This window comes from Plodia interpunctella, chromosome 15 (genome assembly GCF_027563975.2).
Source record: "Plodia interpunctella isolate USDA-ARS_2022_Savannah chromosome 15, ilPloInte3.2, whole genome shotgun sequence".
In the NCBI taxonomy this organism is placed as follows: Eukaryota; Metazoa; Arthropoda; class Insecta; order Lepidoptera; family Pyralidae; genus Plodia; species Plodia interpunctella.
Window position 1 is genome coordinate 2,955,163 of NC_071308.1, and position 19,918 is coordinate 2,975,080.

A 19,918-nucleotide genomic window follows, 5' to 3' on the forward strand; every position below is an offset into this window, starting at 1 on the left:
AAGGCGTCCGAGATGACTGGCCAATCCAGGTTTACGATATCTCGCAATCGTTTTTGTTACACTACACACGGATGAAATGTTCTGAAAACACCGTTATTTAGACAGATTCTGGGCTCTAATGTACGATTGTCTTAAACGCCAGAGCACAGCTCCGCTTTCCTACTTTTTATCCACCACTTCGTACAGCCTTCGGCATTCTTGGTTGTCAGCGATTTGGCACGCATATCATCCTTGAGGATATCAACGCTTGGCTTGCTCCTTCTGCCAGGGGGACAGGGCATAGCTAAACCAATGATAGGGATCAACACTCTTCAAATGAGTTTCTTTCACCATTTCAGTGCAGTGCACACATGCTGTGGTCGTTACGAAGTGCCAGTAGTTTGTATCTTGTGCAGCAAGACGTGAACGCTGGTACATTCACGTTTTGCGAAAGCATTCCTGGAATTTGTCTACAATGTGAAAATATATTTAAAATAGTGATATAAGAAGTACAGGACTAAAAATAAAAAAACCATAACATACTGCTATGATAATAACTATAATGTACTTAAATAAATAAATAAAAACTAAATAAAAACCTTAAGGAACCCCCGACTCCGAAGTTTTTTGCATCCTCTTATTATTCTGCTATAAAAGAGCTGACAGTTTCCATACGGCTAACACACATTTTACAAATATAGTTAAGAACATTCGAATTCCCTTTCAAATAAAAAATCTAGATCAAAATCAGTTCAACCATTTATTTAGCACACAGACACGTTTCACTTACAACTCCTTCTGTCGTCGGAGATTAAAACACATGTATGTTTACAATGTATACATAAAATATGTATTTTATGAAAACTACAATTATTTAACAAAATATAATTTCAAACAATATCTAAACTAGAGCATAGATTTATTAACACATGCAGTTTCGCACAATTTAGCCGTTAATTTCAAACGAACGCATGACAAATGAAGCTTGTAAATTGACTCAATAATTGGGTTAGTGAAGTAACTTAATTAGTAGATACGGATATTTGTAATTTCGAATATTATCCAGGAATTTCACAACTGATAGCTCAAAAATAAATGTTTACTTATTTATTACTTACTTATCGATAATTTAAATCTTACAGATAAACCAATGCGATAGATAATAGATATAGATGTAAGACCTACATTTGTTTATTGACGTCTTTGGAGAAAAGTTTGATGCGCCGCTTCTTCTTCACCTGCGCTTTGGAAGTCGGCAGTAGACTTAGTTTAAGTAATTTTTTTGACGTCAATAAGTGATGTATATCTATAATGAATAAAGAATTTTGAATTTGATAAACAAAACAGTTCAATTTTAATTCTAGAACAATTTTCAATCATTATGACATTTAAGCTGACGTAAACTCGTAAACATGTCTATTCTTCCAACAATCTTCTTTAGACTAAATTATTTGTTTATTTAGGCCTCCCTACATTTTTTACCTTGAGCTCGGTCCTGTGTTAAAGTTTTCTAGTTTTTGCAAAATCAGTGAACAGACTTAATAAAATAGTTTACAAATATGCTAGCATCTGAGAGTTCACAGAATATGAAGAATGTTTACGCTATATAACATAGTGGGCGGAAACGCCTTGTGATTGTGTCGTTTTCTAAGAGAAAGGTCTGTCTCAAACCACAAAAGTTATACTTGAGCGAATAGTGAAAATACGCAGCATTTTAATGTGAGTTGCACAAGTCAATTTTGATGTCAACTTTTGCTGGCGCGCCACTGATAAAACAAAATGGCGTAATTTGCGTTTTTCTACGCAGATTAAAGTTAACGGCAAAGTTGTCTGGTGCACTCGCGAGTGAGGCGAGTCTCTGCGTTAGTACCTAGGTACGTTAGGGATACCTCAGGCGAGGGGTTAAAGGACCTGTTTTGAATATTATTTCAATGAAACATAACGGTTTACTAACAGAATATTCAAAGCCAAATGTTAAATTTCCGTCATTGCTTGTAACTCGGGCCACATAACCCGCAACGGAAGTATCTCCCGGCTTTATTTCCGACACGTCGTAAAAAGGCAGCGGCCCAAATCCCTGTATTTGTTCCGTGCGCGAGTGTTTGATGCTCAAATCACAGATAACTGATGCTGATTACCGCTGTTTTATCTCATTGACCGAGCGAGCGAAGCAAGCGAGCTCTACAAATCAACTAGGCAAAAATAATTTTTTTGTATATATGTAATTTTGTAACGCAATAACTTTCGAAACGTTGGTCTGATTTTGATGAAATTTAAAAGGTATGTAGAATTTGTCGTGTTCTGTCTCGTGGGGCAACGAATCGGTTAGGTAAGTCGTTTTTAAAATATTCACAATTTAGTAAAAAAAATATTGTGTTTACGAGGTCCATTCGCGGCGAACAACTAGTATACGATTAGAGTCCTTCACCGGAAACAAGTGTGGTCGATGTAGATGTGATTGTCGATGAAATTACCATGCAGGAGTCAGATTGGTCTACAAACTCATGTGGCACGAGTAGGATTCGAACTTAGGACCTTTCGATCCACAAACGGGCGTCTTAACCATTACGCCACCACCGCTTCAATATTGTTATCTTTTACGTTCATTATTTTTCTTTATTATTGTTAAGTTATTATTAAGCGTATACAACATTATTTACGTTTCATTTATGTTTGCATTCTAAATTATTATACGTATATTATTTTAAGTAAATTAATCAAATACAAAGGAAACGTTCAATCATCTATCCCCGGTGTCATATCCAAGACCATAAATTAATTCACCTTCATTCATTGACCGATCAATCATTCATTCAGTAAAGGTAGCGAAGTCAATCGATAATGAACGGTTACGGTAAATTAACCTTTCCTCCCCTATCTACGTGTTAACCCGATTTCATTCAGATTTACCAACCTAAAGACTTTTTGGGGCGAATATTATTTACTAATTCAAGAGCTCAGAAAATCCTTTGCGTGGTCATCTTGTCTACTGAAATTTCATTTATTGAGCTTTCTTTCATTCATTAATTTCCACTCACAAGGTGTGAAACGGAGAAGACAATGGCAAAGCACTGCCATCATGCAATAGTACCAAGAAAGTTGTTGTGTGTGTTTCATTCCACGTAATGATCACGACCCTCAGCCATGAGGAATACGACTTTGAATAAGAATAATAATAACACACGCATTAAAACATGTAAGTACAGTCAACAGCACATCAACCTACCTAATTCATTACAAACTCGCCGCTATCACCGCGCCGTAAAGGTTCATGTAGAGTAGCTCGATGTGCTGTTGACTGTAAATTCAAGTTTTTTCTTTCAATTCCATTTTGTAATATCTGCTTTAATCAAAAATGAACAATGAACAAATGAAATTTGTTACCGCCATTTGCAAATAGATGAACTCGCTTAATCGCACTTGTTCAAAATCTACAAGTTTTTAATTTATAATCATTTTCGGCGATCCACCAAAGTCTAAATCCACTGCGAATATTTAAATTAGTATGTAAGTCCTTATTGAGCGCAGTACAAACGTTGCAAATTTCAGTAGAGTTCTCTCCTCGTTTGTATACGAAATGGTTTCGCCACCGAAAAAAATCATAATATCTTGTTTTATTTTCTATTATTTCTTTCATGGTCCTCGCTAGTTCCATTGGTCCAAGGTTGAGTGCGTCTAAATAGCTGCCCGGAGGTAGAAATCTGTAAAATATGACTATTGTTGATTTGATCAATCAGTTAAGGTGTGTTGCACTGTCAACTTTAACGTGCGTAGTAAAACACAAAATACGCTATTTTGTTTAAACTTCAGTGGCGCGTCGGTTAAATCAACGTCAAATATGATGGTGGTAAACTTAACTTTAACTTTTAATTAAAATAGGTATGTTGATAAAAATAAAAATGTGACGTGAGAATGCGGGTTGACACAGTTTTAATTTGCGATCTAACCTACATCACAAGTTAAGAGTCAGGATAATAATGTTTGCTTGGAAGGGATTTTGCAACTGAATTTTTATCTTTAAACGATTGAGATAAAATGTTGTACACTTATTTAATTCGGAGGTAAATGCATGGCGTTTTCATTCTCGGTTTGTAAGTTACACAAAGGTTTGTAACACAGCACGGTCATAAAATTTTACACCCTTTAAATCTGATGAAAACAAGATCTCAAATCAAAAATGGTATTATTGTCAATTTTTTTGCTAATATCGGTAACAAGTTTTTTACAAAAATGCCTAACGCCACGCAATGCTTTATATACCTATATAATGTTACTTACCGAGTATAATCTGCACCACCGTAAACCACAGGGACGGCGTAATTCAGCAGTGCGGTCAGAAGTTTCTCCGACACATAATCCCAAGCGAGAGAATTCTCGAAGGACAAATAGAAATAATAGTCTCTTTTCAGTAATTCTTTACACCTGCCGTCGTCCACCCGGCCCATGTCACCACACCTTCCGTACACATCCAACGACAGATTTAATTTGGATAACTCTGGTCTCAACTTCTTAACAAACATTTCTCTTCGGCTATTAGTTGTACAGCGTGATACAACCCATGCAGCAGCCTTAGACTTGCCATCCAATATAGACTTAGTTGTTTCATCTTGAATCGGTTTCATCTCCATAGGCCAGTTCATGTTTATTTTTGGGCCCACCTCACGGCCGTTCAGGTCATAAATGAGTATATAAGAAAATCGAATGTCTGAACTTAGTTTATAAGTCCACGTCCAGTTAAATAAGTCCTCTAACAGAGGATTGCAAGACATAAACATAGGAGCTGGTTCAGTCATTGCAAATATATACTTTTGTGAGGGTGATCTCTCTTGTGGCAAATCACTGCGCGGAAATTTTATTGCCTGTCTTCCGCAAAATACTAAAGCATCAAAATCTGATACATTTGGAAAATATTTCCTGTCGTCGGTAACGTGACAGTTTTGGTACGGGCACTTCAATTCTATAAACTTACTTGATCCTGTTCCCAGAACACGCAATGGATTGTTTCCACCTATCTTCCATCGTAAAATATAATATGTTTTTTTACTGCCAGTATCTGTTTTCACATACATGAAATATGTAATAAAATTATCTATACACAATATGCTTAAAAATAATATAATATATTTATGTAAGTTATATTTGTGCACGACCTGAGACATGACTGAACGAGCGATTACACTTGTTATATTCAATAATATTTGGTGTATTATGAGGAAAACATATAATTTGTTATAGATAAAGTTTTTGTTTTACTGATGAATCTCAACATTGTATAGTTAACATAAGTCAAAAAGAGTTTTTATTTTAAGTAAATAAAAAAAAAATATTGTTTAAATTAAGCGATTGATCCTGGGTACGTCCAAAAACCACAGGTACTATAAGGTATTCATGTTTATTTCCGCACCGGCGATAAAGTAGTAATAAAAGTCATTTCTATCAGAATTTGCGATATAAGTTTAAATAACGGTTAGGTCAATAAATTCGATACAATATGAAAAATGCGAAAATCTGTTATTCTCGCATGGCTAAAGCGCTTTTTTGATGAAATTTATAATAAAAATAGTCTAACTCATGGTTTAACCTTGATTCAGATTATTTATTTGTAAATAATAGGCTACTATCGGCAATGGCTAGAATATTATAAATCAACATATCATATCAGATGCCTTTAGGCGACTTGAATAAAATCTGACATCAGTGTTAGTAATTACACACTCGATATGATCATCAATAAACATACTATATGTATAGCGTATCATACAGATTAAGTTGGCCTCAAAATAACGTCAGAGTGTCATTAAGTTGAGAAACCTGAATGGAATTGGTACCTATATCACGTCGATAGAGATGGAAAGGGGTAATACCGTAAACTATTATCATCGATTGTCTTAGTCACCTACATTAAATGAATGATTGACTATGACACAGGAGATGAATAATAAAACGCATATATACCATCAATACTTTGCATTCTAATTAAATGACGGAGCATGAACAAACACATACAAATAATCAATATGTACTTTTTCGGGCTTTAACATTTCAACATCGCGTACAATTCCAATGGCTCTTTTTAAACTCCGTTTACTATATTACAGTGCGCGGATTTGTAGACCGAAACGAGTCTTTGCATAGCCATGAAATAGTTTATTATAATATACATATTCAAATTGAGTTTCCCATTTTAATAAGTAATGCCAGATATAATTATTTGTTATGAACTAAAATTTAGAATAATTCGCCACCGAATCTGACAAAAAAATTGTATTTCTTGGAAATATTATCAATCGAAATAGCAGATCCATACGTTAGGGTAAAATATATTTTTTCGAACATCTTTTGAATCTATACTTATACTCGCCAGCCCACCAATGCCTAAATCCGTGGCGAAGATTTAAATTATTGGGTGTGTTTTTATTGAGCGCAGCACAAACGTTACAAATTTCAGAAGTTTTGTCTCCATATTTGTATACGAAATGGTTTCGCCACCGAAAGAAATCATAATATCTGGTTCTATTTTCTATTATTTCCTTCATGGTCCTCGCTAGTTCCATTGGACTAAACTTGTGAGCATCTAAATAACTGCCTGGAGGGAGAAATCTGTAAAATATGAAAATTGTGCAATGCACACAGACTAAAAAAACGGTCAAGTGAAAGTTGAACTCGCGTTAAGAAGGTTGCGAACAAATTGTTTCCTGTAATCTACAAGCAATGAACTATATTCATTTGTTTTCTTAAACCACTCTTCGCACAAGACAACGTATACTGGATAACATAACCTCTTGAGTTATGAACACCATTAACTAATAATTAAAGTCAAAACACACAGAAATGAACGCAACAATAACGACAATAACGACGAAATTTCAACGACAACTAACAGACGTTAGTTGTTGTTAAAATATTGTTGCTATTTGCGCTATCTACCAATGTATTAAAAATAATGCCACTATTATTTTTAATACAATTCAAAATTAAATATTTAATATTAAACAGTTATATTTTTATTAATTTTACTTACCGAGTATAATTTGCACCACCGTAAACCACAGGAATGGCGTAATTAAGCAGTGCGGTCAGAAGTTTCTCCGTTACATAATCCCACGCATTAGAATTCTCGAAGGATAAATAGAAATAATAATCTGTTTTCACAATTTCATTACATTTTTTGTCTCCCTTGAGGCATACCAAATTACCGCATTTTCCATATACATCCAACGTTAAATTTAATTTGGATAATTCTGGTTTCAACTTCCAGATATACTTTTCTCTTCGGCTACCAGTTGCACAGTGTGACGCAAACCATGCAGCTGCCTTAGACTTGCCATCCAATATAGCCTTCGTTTTCATATCTTGAATAGGTTTCATATTCGTAGGCCAGTTCATGTCTAGTTTTGGGCCCAATTCGTTGCCGTGCAAGTCATATATTAGTATGTAAGACCATCGAATGTCTGAACTAAGTTTATAAGTCCACGTCCAGTTAAATAAGTCCTCTAACAGAGGATTACAAGTCATATACATGGGAGCTGGTTCATTCATTGCAAATATATACTTTTGTGACGGCGATCTCCTTTGGGGCAAATAACTTTGGGTAAACCTTACTAAGCGAAAGCCGCTAAACACCAAAGCATCAAAATCGGTTATATTTAATAAATATTTCCTATTTTCAGTAACGTAACAATTTTGATATGGGCAGTTCATTTCTATAAACTTACTTGATCCTGTGCCCAAAACACCCAGGCAATTATATTTACCTGTCGTCCATTTTAATATAGTATATATTTTTTTATTACCCGTGTCGAAATCTGCTTTTTTATATACCCTACATGTAAAAATAAACATATACACTGCGCTCAAAAATAATATTGTATACTTATGTCGATGCACGACTTTTAACATGACTGAAGAAAATTTCTCACGTATATATATATTTTTTAATATTGGAATGAAAATACACACTATACCTAGCTAAAAAATTTATTTCGGACTATAAGGTCATGTATATTTCAGAAACAACGATGAAGTAATAAAAGTATTTTATCAAAGTGAGTTTTTATGACTTCAAAAAACGAAACTGCTGATATATACAACATACCTCTAGAACTCATTTCTATTAAAGATTCTAGTCTAAGTAATGCTGAAAACTCTACTCAAAACGAATGTTACTGCAAGTAGCAATGGGACACTTAATACAGGCTATAAAAAAAAGATTGCATACAATTCCAATGGATCTTTTTACACTCCTTTACTATATTGTCGTGCGCGGACTCAGGCGATCTTCAGACCAAAACGAATCGAACGCATTGCCTAGAAATAATTAATTATAATATACATATTTAAGCGACTATTTTACACTATCGTGTTTAATTTGAGTTCATTTGTTACATAGTTACATTATATATAGTAATTCCAAATACAAAATGTATACAATAATTTATTATCAACTAACTACAACTTAGAATAATCGCCACCGAAACTGACAAAAAATCGTATTTGTCGACAATCTTATTCATCGAAGTGGACGAAATGACGTGCTAAATATTATTTTTTTTGTGGTGGTCCCTCTGTTTTTTCATACAAAATTTTAATCTATAACTATACTCGCCAGCCCACCAGAGCCTAAATCCGTTGCGAAGATTAAAGTTATTGGGTATGTCTTTATTGAGCGCAGCACAAACATTACAAATTTCAGTAGAGTTGTCTCCATATTTGTATACGAAATGGTTTCGCCATCGAAAAAAATCATAATATCTGGTTCTATTTTCTATTATTTCCTTCATGGTCCTCGCTAGTTCCACTGGACTAAACTTGTGTGCATCTAAGTAACTGCCTGGAGGTAAATATCTGTAAAATATGAAAATTGTGAGTGCACACAGGGTAAAAAATCGTCAAGTGCGAGTTGAACACGCGTGAAGAAGTTTACGTACAAATTGCTTAATGTAACCTACAAGCAATGAAATATAATATATAATTTAGATCCTAGGTAGGACCTTTTCTTATAACCACTACTTCTGAGAATAAATTTAGCTTTATCTCAAGTACATTAGCGTTCTTCTACTTCATTCACATCTTTTTCAATCATTCTATTACCACATCCATGTACAACAACATCCAAGCCTGGCCAGTAATGATGACAATGTACTCAATATCATTTTATGATTACAGTTACTTCATTATCTGAATCGATATTTGATTTAAGACCTTAGAGGAAGTCCTTTGACCATTTACTGAAACCATCACTTCCGTCAGCTAGTTTCATCGTATTAACTCCAGTCATTTCGCTTTTAGGGCATACTTCACCTAAAACTTTCACTGCCGAAAGTTTGCCCATCAAATTTCTTAATTTTCATACTATTCGTAACACTTAATATAGATTTCTCTCATTTTACTAGTTACTAATTTATTCGTTATCTTGAACCACTCTTCTCATAACCTCTTGATTTATGGACATCAGTAAATTGTAATTAAATTAAAAACACACAAAAATATATAAACGTATCACAGTAAGATATTTTAACAACAACTAAAGCCCCTATCGGCGCTAACTAATACCTCTATTTTTACATTACACATTGCAGCTTATTTTAGCCTATTAAACATTTAATACAGTTAAACAGTTACTTACATCTTTAACATTATTATACTTTTACCTACCGAGAATAATCTGCGCCACCGTAAACCACAGGGACGGCGTAATTAAGCAGTGCGGTCAGAAGTTTCTCCGACACATAATCCCGCGTGATGGAATTCTCAAAGGATAAATAGAAATAATAGTCTGTCTTCACCATTTCATTACATTTTTTGTCTCCCTTGAGGCATGACAAATTACCGCATCTTCCATACACATCCAACGTAAGATTTAATTTGGCTAACTCTGGTTTCAACTTCCAGATATAATCTTCTCTTCGGCTACCAGTTTCGCAGTGTGATACAAACCATGCAGCCGCCTTAGACTTGCCATTAAATATGGCCTTAGTTTTTTTATCTCGAATAGGTTTCATCTCCGTAGGCCAGTTCATGTTTAGTTTTGGACCCACTTCATTACCGTGCAAGTCATATATTAGTACGTAGGACCATCGAATGTCTGAAGTAAGTTTATAAGTCCACGTCCAGTTAAATAAGTTTTCCAACAGAGGATTACAAGACATAAACATGGGAGCTGGTTCATTCATTGCAAATATATACTTTTGTGAGGGCGATCTATTTTGAGGCAAATAACTATGGCGAAATCTTATTAAGTTAAAGCCACTAAACACCAAAGCATCAAAATCGGTTACATTTAATAAATATTTCCTATTTTTAGTAACGTAACAGTTTTGATATTTACAGTTCATTTCTATAAACTTACTTGATCCTGTGCCCAAAGTTTCCAGCGGATTATATTTGCTTGTCGACCATTTTAAAATATTATATATTTTTTTATTGCTCGTGTTGAAATCTGTTTTCTTATATACATTACGTGTAAAAATAAGTATACACAGTACGCTCAAAAACAATATTATATACTTAAGTCGGTTATGTCGATGCACGACTTTTAACATGACTGAAGACAATTTTTCTATGCGATATATCGCTTATTAAAAAAATATATAAATATTGGAGTTAAATACAGATACACATATATATCTAGCTAATAAATGTACTTTGGACTATATTTCAGAAACAGTGATGAAGTAGAGTAATAAAAGTTTGTTATCAAAGTCAGTTTTATGACTTCAAAAAACAAAACTACCTCTAGAACTCACTTCTAATAAATAATTTCAAGTATTGCTGAGGTATCGTGTGCATGATACCTACATTCATGAACAATGCTTTGGGGGGTTTTTTCATCTCGAGAAAACAACCCATTAATAATAAAATTTAATTTTCTAAAAAAACATTCACCGTCTATCAGACAATCAACGTGGAAGTGATGGCTGAATAGATGGAAGAGAAAAACATAAAAATATAATCATATAATAATAAAACGTAACATCAAATCATCGAAACAGTCTTTTCAGTCTTTTCATAAACTAAAGGCCTACCACGAAACGTCATACGTCGTACGTTACTATCGTGCACATGCTATCTCTTTTTTGATTTTGTGTAAACATAGTGTAAGATAGAACGTGTAGACGAAATGACGTTCTACATATTTGATCTTTTGTGGTATTCCCTCTGTTTTTTCATACAATTTTTTAATCTATAACTATACTCGCCGACCCACCAAAGTCTAAACCCATCGCGAAGATGTAAATTACCAAATAAATCTTCATTGAGCGCAGTACAAACGTTACAAATTTCAGTGGAGTTCTCTCCTCGTTTGTATACGAAGTGGTTTCGCCACCGAAAAAAATTATAATATCTTGTTTTATTTTCTATTATTTCTTTCATAGTCCTCGCTAATTCTATTGGTCCAAGTTTGAATGCATCTAAATAGCTACCCGGTGGCAAAAATCTGTAAAAGAGAACATACATACCTACACTTCTCGATTTAATCAATCAGTTAGCATAAAATCCTGTGCTATACTTTTAGTTTTCACTTTTAAATAAAAGTAATTATAAAAATGTGATGGTGAGGCTAGAATACGGGTTGGTTCAGTCTTTTCTTTAATGTAGGTAAATGAGGGTAGATATGATTGTTTAGAAAAAAAATTTCATCTGCAAACGATTGAGCAGAAATTTTGTAAACACGTTTAATTTGTAGGTAAGTGCAGTATTATTACATGCATGACGGCTTGAATGTGCCAACGAGTTCAGCTCTCGACCTACGAATAACTTAACAGTTAACAGCACAGGCCAGGACATTTTGTATTCTTTAATTCAAATGGTAACACATTATTGCACAAAACCTGATAGTTTTTCTTATGCAATGCACACGATTTTTTTTGACATACAATAAATAAGACAAGATCTCTCTAACATCAATAAAGTATTTTGTAATCGTATAACTTAATGCGATTGTTGATAAGTAGGTACTAAGGTTTCTTTTTAAAAACCTTATATAACTGTATTAATGTATTTACCTACCGAGTATAATCTGCACCACCGTAAACCACAGGGACGGCGTAATTAAGCAGTGCGGTCAGAAGTTTCTCCGATACATAATCCCAAGCGAGAGAATTCTCAAAGGACAAATAGAAATAATAGTCTCTCTTAATCAATTCCTTACTTACACCGTCTTCCACCGGGCCCAAATCACCACACCTTCCGTACACATCCAAAGTTAAATTTAATTTGGATAACTCTGGTCTCATTTTCTCGACAAATATTTCTCTTTTGCTAAGCGTTGCACAACGTGATACAATCCATGTAGCCGCCTTAGACTTGCCATCCAATATAGCCTTAGTTGTTTCATCTTGAATCGGTTTCATCTCCATAGGCCAGTTCATGTTTGCTTTTGGGCCCACCTCACGGCCGTTCAGGTCATAAATTACTATGTAAGAAAATCGAATGTCTGAACTTAGTTTATAAGTCCACGTCCAGTTAAATAAGTCCTCCAACAGATCATTACAAGACATAAACATAGGAGCTGGTTCAGTCATTGCAAATATATACTTTTGTGAGGGTGATCTCTCTTGTGGCAAATCACTGCGCGGAAATTTTATTGCCTGTCTTCCGCAAAATACTAAAGCATCAAAATCTGATACATTTGGAAAATATTTCCTGTCGTCGGTAACGTGACAGTTTTGGTACGGGCACTTCAATTCTATAAACTTACTTGATCCTGTACCCAAAACACGCAATGGATTGTTTCCACCTATCTTCCATCGTAAAATATGATAAGTTTTTTTACTGCCAGTATCTGCTCTCATATAAACAAAACATGTAATAAAAATATCTACAAACAATATGTTTACAAATAATATTGTATATTTATATGAGCTATGTTGACGAGCGACCTGAGACATGATTGAACGAACGAAATTACACTTTTTCTTATGTTCAAAAACCTTTTTTTTACCATAAGTATAATGTGTAGTTCATAAAGGTTTTGTTTTTCTTTATCATATAAAGAGATGAAATTTAATGTTAATTAAAAATAAATTAATAATAAAAGGTATGATGTAACATAACATAAAGTATGATTTTCATTTCTATTGAAGTTTATTTCCGTGATAAAACAGTTTTATCGCCATTTGCGATAAGTTTAAATAACTTTTAGGTGAAATCGATATTTCTATACTATATTAAATTTGCGAAAGTCTTTATATTTCGCTTGCATAGTTAAAACACTTTAACAATTTTATTTTATAAAAATATTCTGACTCGATGTTTTGTGTGATAACTTTTACCTCCGGCTTTGTCCGCGTCAATTTATTATTACAATTAGCATTCACAAGTAATGTTATGCATGTATACATTATGCTAAACAAACACATAAAAATATTATATACTTTATCGATTTAAAACACTTCAACAATTATTACTAGTATGTATATAGGTACATACAAATGCCAACTCGGTCGATTGTATATCCATCATTCAGACTAAAATATATTATAATAATAGTTTATTTTTGTGGTTTATATATGCTATATTTATGCTATATTTGTGGTAAATAATTTTATTGAACATTCAATTTTAATAAGTAATGTTTATAACCATAAACAATGAAACACACTAAGTATGACCTAGAACTAAAAAAAATTCGCAGACGCACAACAAATTGCACACATATTTAGTTATAGTATAGAAGTATCAAATCAATATGTTAGTGCATAAAAAGTTTTTTCATACATTTTAATCTATAATTATACTCGCCAATCCACCAAAGCCTAAAGCCGTCGCGAAGATTTAAATTATTGGGCATGTCTTTATTGAGCGCAGTACAAATGTTACAAATTTCAGTAAATTTATCCCCTTGTTTGTATACGAAATGGTTTCGCCACCGAAAAAAATCATAATATCTGGTTCTATTTTCTATTATTTCCTTCATGGTCCTCGCTAGTTCCATTGGACTAAACTTGTGGGCATTTAAATAACTGCCTCGAGGTAGAAATCTGTAAAATATAATAATTGTTTAGTGCACAACAACAAAACTATTAGCTATTACCGCAGCCTCGGCCGCGTGAGTTATCCTTCTAAACAAAATACAAGTATGTAGTCATTAAAATGACTACATACTTGTATTTTGTTTAGGAATATTGTTTTCACAATATTCTTTAGGACAGGTAAAATTTATTTGAATATAAAATTTTGCTATCTGTATTATTTTTAAAACATTACAGACGTGTAGTTTGGTTTATGAAATATTTAATTTATTCAAACAATTATATTTTTAATATAACATGCTTATACCTACCGAGTATAATCTGCACCACCGTAAACCACAGGAATGGCGTAATTAAGCAGTGCGGTCAGAAGTTTCTCCGTTACATAATCCCACGCATTAGAATTCTCAAACGACAAATAGAAATAATAGTCTGTTTTCACCATTTCATTACATTTCTTGTCTCCCTTGAGGCATGACAAATTACCGCATTTTCCATATATATCCAGCGTTAGATTTAATTTGTCTAACTCTGGCTTCAACTTCATGATATACTTTTCTCTTCGGCCTACAGTTACACAGTGTGATACAAACCATGCAGCCGCCTTAGACTTGCCATCCAATATGGCCTTAGTTTTTTTATCTCGAATAGGTTTCATCTCCGTAGGCCAGTTCATGTTTAGTTTTGGACCCACTTCATTGCCGTGCAAGTCATATATTAGTATGTAAGACCATCGAATGTCTGAACTAAGTTTATAAGTCCACGTCCAGTTAAATAAGTTTTCCAACAGAGGATTACAAGTCATAAACATGGCAACTGGTTCATTCATTGCAAATATATACTTTTGGTAGGGCGATCTCTGTTGAGGCAAATGCATTTGACGAAGTTTATCGTAATTTAGGTCGCTAAACACTAAAGCATCAAAATCGGTTACATTTAATAAATATTTCCTATTTGTAGTAACGTAACAGTTTTGATATGGGCAGTTCATTTCTATAAACTTACTTGAACCTGTGCCCAAAGCACCCAGCGGATCATAAAAATTTGTCATCCATTTTAAAATATTATATATTTTTTTATTGCCAGTGTTGAAATTTGCTTTCACATATACACTGCATGTAAAAAATATACACAGTGCGCTTAAAAACAATATTGTATACTTAATTGGGTTATGTTGATGCACGTCTCTTAACATGACCGAAGACACTTTTTCTTGTATGCAATACATATACCTATTTAATAAATGTAGATTATAAGGTAATTCATGTATTTTTCAGAAACAGCTATGAAGTAGTAATAAAAGTCTGTTATCGAAGTGAGTTTTATTACTTAAAAAATAAAACTGCTGGTTATTTGAATAGGGGCGATGTAGGCAATGGGAGTCAGTTGGCAATGGCGATCACCTCAAAATAACAAAAACTGAACGCGACCAAGCGATGCCAATATACCTATACGCTAGCATTACGTCTTTCCGGTGCGACACCAGCGACTGATTCAGTTCGCACGACACGCTTAAGAGTAACAGGTGTATGAAGGTTTCGCGCCATTTTCATCTAATTTTTCGAGTTGATAAATTTGAAGGTAAGTCATTAAATAACAAATATTTATTTCTGTACTTGTAATATGTACCGTCTCTTTGTCCATGTAGGTAATCGGAGTTGGGTGATCCCAATTACCTACATAGTGATTTCCCACATTACCTTACCTTGTTTGTTTGTAGATGACAAAAATTCGTCTTAGACAGACCAATAAAGCTAATTGACCACCTAGAAAAGGCTGTAAAGCTCATTAATGAACGGTCTAAAGGAACCACTTGGACAAGGCTGTAGAGAATAGGGTCTATAATAAGTTGGGAGAGGGGTAAGAATATCACTCTGCTCTGCGCCATGATGCTGCAGGTGGATATGGCCTGCCAATGTTTATCTACCCCCGAAAGAAGATGATCTCGACTCTTCAAAAGCCTAGAGCCTACTTTTACAAAGAATAACGCTTACCCTAACCTTATGATTTTGCTACGTTAGTCAAAAAAGCATTCTCTCATGTAGTCTCCATGAGCAAGGCCGAAGCAGGAAAAAAAGCAACGGGCATATTTCCTATAAACCCCAATGTTTTTACTGATGAAGATTTTATAGCAGCTAAAATCCTTTAATTAGAGCCAATCGTTGTTCAGGATTCTACGGACTCTATTTCAGAATTTATTTTACAAATTTTTCCTATTCCAAGTAAGTACATCCACATTCTGTCCCACTACTACTCCATCGACTGCATCGTCGTCTGAATTTGATGTTCCATCAAAATCTAAGAATCTCCCAAGCATTTAAAATTTCATTCAGATGCCTAAGAAAGCAACTGTTTGTCAAGATAAGACAAACATCATGCAGCGATTTTAACATCTACTCCAATCAAAGATGATCTAGTTGAAAAAGAGAATAAAAGGAAGGAAAAATCTGTGAAAAACAAAGGAAAAGGAATAGGAAAGAAGAGGAAGCCACAAAAGGTCAGTCGTGAAAAGGTTAAGAAGAAAATTCTACAAGAATCAAATGATAATTCGGAGTCAGACGTGAAAACAGACGAGTTATGCCAAGATGACGATAATGACCATGCTGATGATGCAAATGTAACTTGTGTTGTATGTGGTGAATTCAGAAGAGACAATGAAACATGGTACCGGTGCACTTCTTGTGGGCTCTGGGCTCATGCCGACTGTACTAGATGGGAGTCTGCGCACAATTTTGTTTGCGATATGTGTTGATCACCATTGCCCACATGCTGAGCACCATTGCCAACCGATGCTGACAATGGTGATCGAAACAATTTTTTTGTAATTTGTTATTGTACCAAAATTAATGCATCAAAGTGATAAAAGTTGATCTCATTTGATAGATAAGAAAGTGAAGTTTATAATAAGAAAAGAATAATAAATAGTTCATTATTAGATTTGCTTTTTTTTCGATTCTCGCTTAGGTGATCCCCATTATCTACATCTCCCCTACTATTTTATTAACATACCTCTAGAACTCAGTTTTTGTATAAATTCATGCTAAAACTCTACTCAAAACGAATGTCACTGTAATTTTTAAGTTTTCCCATATAGAACCTAGTGACATTATTAAAACTTTTAAAAATTCTGAGAATCATTAGGGTATGTCTGTTAGTTTATTTTTAAAAAAATCATTTTATTTTACACGCGTGTGGTCTTTAAATTTTAAATGACTCAACTTTTTATATATCTTTCTTCCAAACTAAATAAACCAGAACCACCGAAAAGCAGATAATATTGAAAGTATGTTTTATTGTTATAGATTTCCTTTGGAAATGGTAACTTAACATTGTACAAGTTACGGTTGATTCTATACTATTCCATGTTTAAATAACTTAAAAGTGAACACACTAGGGAACATAAAAAAAATACTTTGAAATCAAAAGACGGAGACAACAATGTGATACTTTACTGCTAAATTAGTAAGTATTATGTCATTTATATGTAGGTACCATAAATTTTACTTACAAAGTTAAAGAGTTATTCTGTCGTTGCTTTGCTTTGGAGTTTTTATAAGGCGCTTTAAATAAATGTGATTATTTTATAAAGGCTTGCCAGGTCCAATTTATTAGGATTCGAAATAGTTTTTACCTTAACTTTACAGAACACTCGTATTGGTTGGCGCAGGAGGAATTATTAAAATTAAAAATTTGCAAATTGTTAAATAGCGTAGGTTTATATACCTACCATCTAATTTCTAATAGGTATATTAGCAAATTCTTATCGGTATTTGTATTGTAAATTTTGTATTATAAATGGAATGAATACATGTTTAAAACTTTTTAAAGATTTGTAATGAAAATATTCGCCCATACTTAAATGTTACCGAATTTTTTCGTTCATTAGCGGTTTGTGATGTTCGGTACCTTCATAGGTACACAGTAAAGCAACGGTTTTATTTATAAACAAAATAGTATTGTAATGGAGGAACTAATCAACTTTACATATAGATATATTTCAAGTCGACAATTTCATTAATCAGACCGATGTCAGCCTTTTAGTATGAAGAGAATCCATGGTGCGAGTGCGGTTTAAAACAACATGCTTATCATTACTTTGGAATGCTAAATAAATGACACAGCACGTATAAAATAAAATATTTAATATTATGAGCACTTACCTAATCATTTAAAAAAAAATACATATAGTTCCAGTCGTCGTCTGTTATCTACAATATATATTTTTAATAACAATGATAGAATCTTCGATTCAGATAAAAACCAATCGTGTAATTTTTGTAATAGTTTATTTGCAAAAATTCTTTACACCATCAAAATTTTATTATTAGCTAAGACTGAAAATAAAATTCAACACAGGAACTGAAAACGACTTAAATCCATTCATCGAAATAGTAAAACTATATTTTGTTAGGGTCTAGTACAATGAAGGCTTACCACGAAACATATAAACACTATGTGGAACGTTACCAGCGCAAGGTCCACATGCTCTCTTTTTCTAATATTGTGTAAAAAAAAACGTGTTGCACTCCGGGAGTGCCGGCAGAAGCGAAAACTTGAATCGTTGTACATTTTTGACGTCTTACGAATTTTCGATCAGGGTCACGTGTCCTGACGCGAGTTAAACATTTTTTACCCATCACAAAAAGCGCACAATGCCGCTAAAGAAGTTTTCACTTCAAAAATAGAACGTGCGAACCCTATGTCGTGCTACGTGTTTTGTGTTTTGTTGTTCTGTTTTTTCTTACAAGATTTTAATTTATAACTATACTCGCCAAACCACCAAAGTCTAAATGCGTCACGAAGAAGTAAATTAGTGAGTATGTTTTCATTGAGCGCAGTACAAACGTTACAAATTTCTGTAAATTTATCTCCTTGTTTGTATACGAAATGATTTCGCCACCGAAAAAAATCATAATATCTGGTTTTATTTTCTATTATTTCCTTCATGGTCCTCGCTAATTGTCTTGGACCAAGTTCGAGTGCGTTTAAATAGCTGCCTGGAGGTAAAAATCTGTAAAAGAAGACATATACTTGTTGATTTGATCAATCATTAGGCATAAGTTCCAGTGGTATTTTTAGTTTTCACTTGGTGACGTCAGAATGCTCAGTCTTAAGTTGCGATGATATTATCTATTATATATGTTTTGTATATAATTGTATATTTATATATTTTTCAATAAACACATACATAGCTAGATCAAACGCTTACACAGGTAGATATTTTATTAGTAAAGTAAAATGTTAACCTAACCTATTCACCGAGACAAGGCTTTTTGACACCTGTCCTCACCCAAACTATCCTGGTTATTATTCAGCACAGTTTGAAGCACTGACACTTTGTTTGTGTGGTCACAAGCTTTACCTAACATACCTATGATGTTATGACAAAGTGGGTTGTTATTAGTTAGCAGGGCTACCACTATGTGATTTTATGTGTTCGTATGATGCTGTGTGAGTCGTTGATACTGTATTGACTGAATTTCGCTGAATATATGGACTTCGTCTTCTGGAAAGGTCATGGCGTTCACGTACCCATGTCACACTATACATGAATATGAAATAAATATAGACGCGTAGACAACTACATATTGCAGCCCTGATGATCGGGATTGGAAATTCCCTTCTTACTTTCACAGTAAACTCTGGTTCAATACAAAGCGATCGTTAATGAAAGCGATGTTAGATCATGTCGACTGCCCTTACTGGTACATAGACGTGGAACTGCTGCATTTAGGGGTCGATTCCAGGTGAAAAAGTTTTAAAACAACATGTTAGCCATCTGTTTAGTTAAAATTAAGTTTCGCACATTTCTACAAGATAAATAAAAAAATAATAATCCAACACGACGCGGTCGGTAGCGGCTGCTGCCATCAGATCGTCATGCTTATTTATTATTATTGTTATGGTTACTATTATCAAACTTCTTTTAACGTTTCCTTTGATGTCTCGTGAACATTTTCAAAGTG

The 19,918-nt window shown here is 33.8% G+C and overlaps 2 protein-coding genes and 1 long non-coding RNA gene across 8 annotated transcripts; 1 reads left to right on the plus strand and 2 right to left on the minus strand.

The window, feature by feature from the left end:
- Window positions 1-670: 670 nt before the first annotated feature.
- Window positions 671-5,404, minus strand: LOC128675964 (alpha-(1,3)-fucosyltransferase C-like). The gene is made up of 2 exons (XM_053755822.2): window positions 4,258-5,404; window positions 671-3,680 (listed from the first exon to the last, which is right to left on the minus strand). Exons 1-2 carry the CDS (start codon window positions 5,136-5,138, stop codon window positions 3,404-3,406), a joined length of 1,158 nt encoding a protein of 385 aa, XP_053611797.1. The 5' UTR covers window positions 5,139-5,404; the 3' UTR covers window positions 671-3,403.
- A 701-nt stretch (window positions 5,405-6,105) lies between these two features.
- Window positions 6,106-13,161, minus strand: LOC128675962 (alpha-(1,3)-fucosyltransferase C-like). Of its 5 annotated transcripts, XR_008405349.1 has the most exons (4): window positions 11,989-13,161; window positions 10,328-11,416; window positions 9,634-10,063; window positions 8,195-8,823 (listed from the first exon to the last, which is right to left on the minus strand). XR_008405349.1 is itself a non-coding variant. In XM_053755819.2 (2 exons), the coding sequence occupies exons 1-2, from the start codon at window positions 12,867-12,869 to the stop codon at window positions 6,288-6,290; spliced, it is 1,173 nt and encodes a 390-aa protein (XP_053611794.1). In that variant the 5' UTR covers window positions 12,870-13,161; the 3' UTR covers window positions 6,106-6,287. The 5 variants fall into 5 exon arrangements, 1 of the variants encoding a protein (XP_053611794.1); XR_008405351.2 differs by lacking the exons at window positions 8,195-8,823; window positions 9,634-10,063; window positions 10,328-11,416 and adding exons at window positions 6,106-6,200; window positions 6,235-6,579; XR_008405350.1 differs by lacking the exon at window positions 9,634-10,063.
- Window positions 13,162-13,170: 9 nt separating this feature from the next.
- On the plus strand, window positions 13,171-16,887 carry LOC128675965 (uncharacterized). Of its 2 annotated transcripts, none has more exons than XR_008405352.1 (3): window positions 13,171-13,300; window positions 15,230-15,533; window positions 15,673-16,887. It is a non-coding gene; the product is annotated as an uncharacterized LOC128675965 (long non-coding RNA). The 2 variants fall into 2 exon arrangements; XR_008405353.1 differs by lacking the exon at window positions 13,171-13,300 and adding an exon at window positions 15,063-15,167.
- The last annotated feature ends 3,031 nt before the right edge of the window (window positions 16,888-19,918 follow it).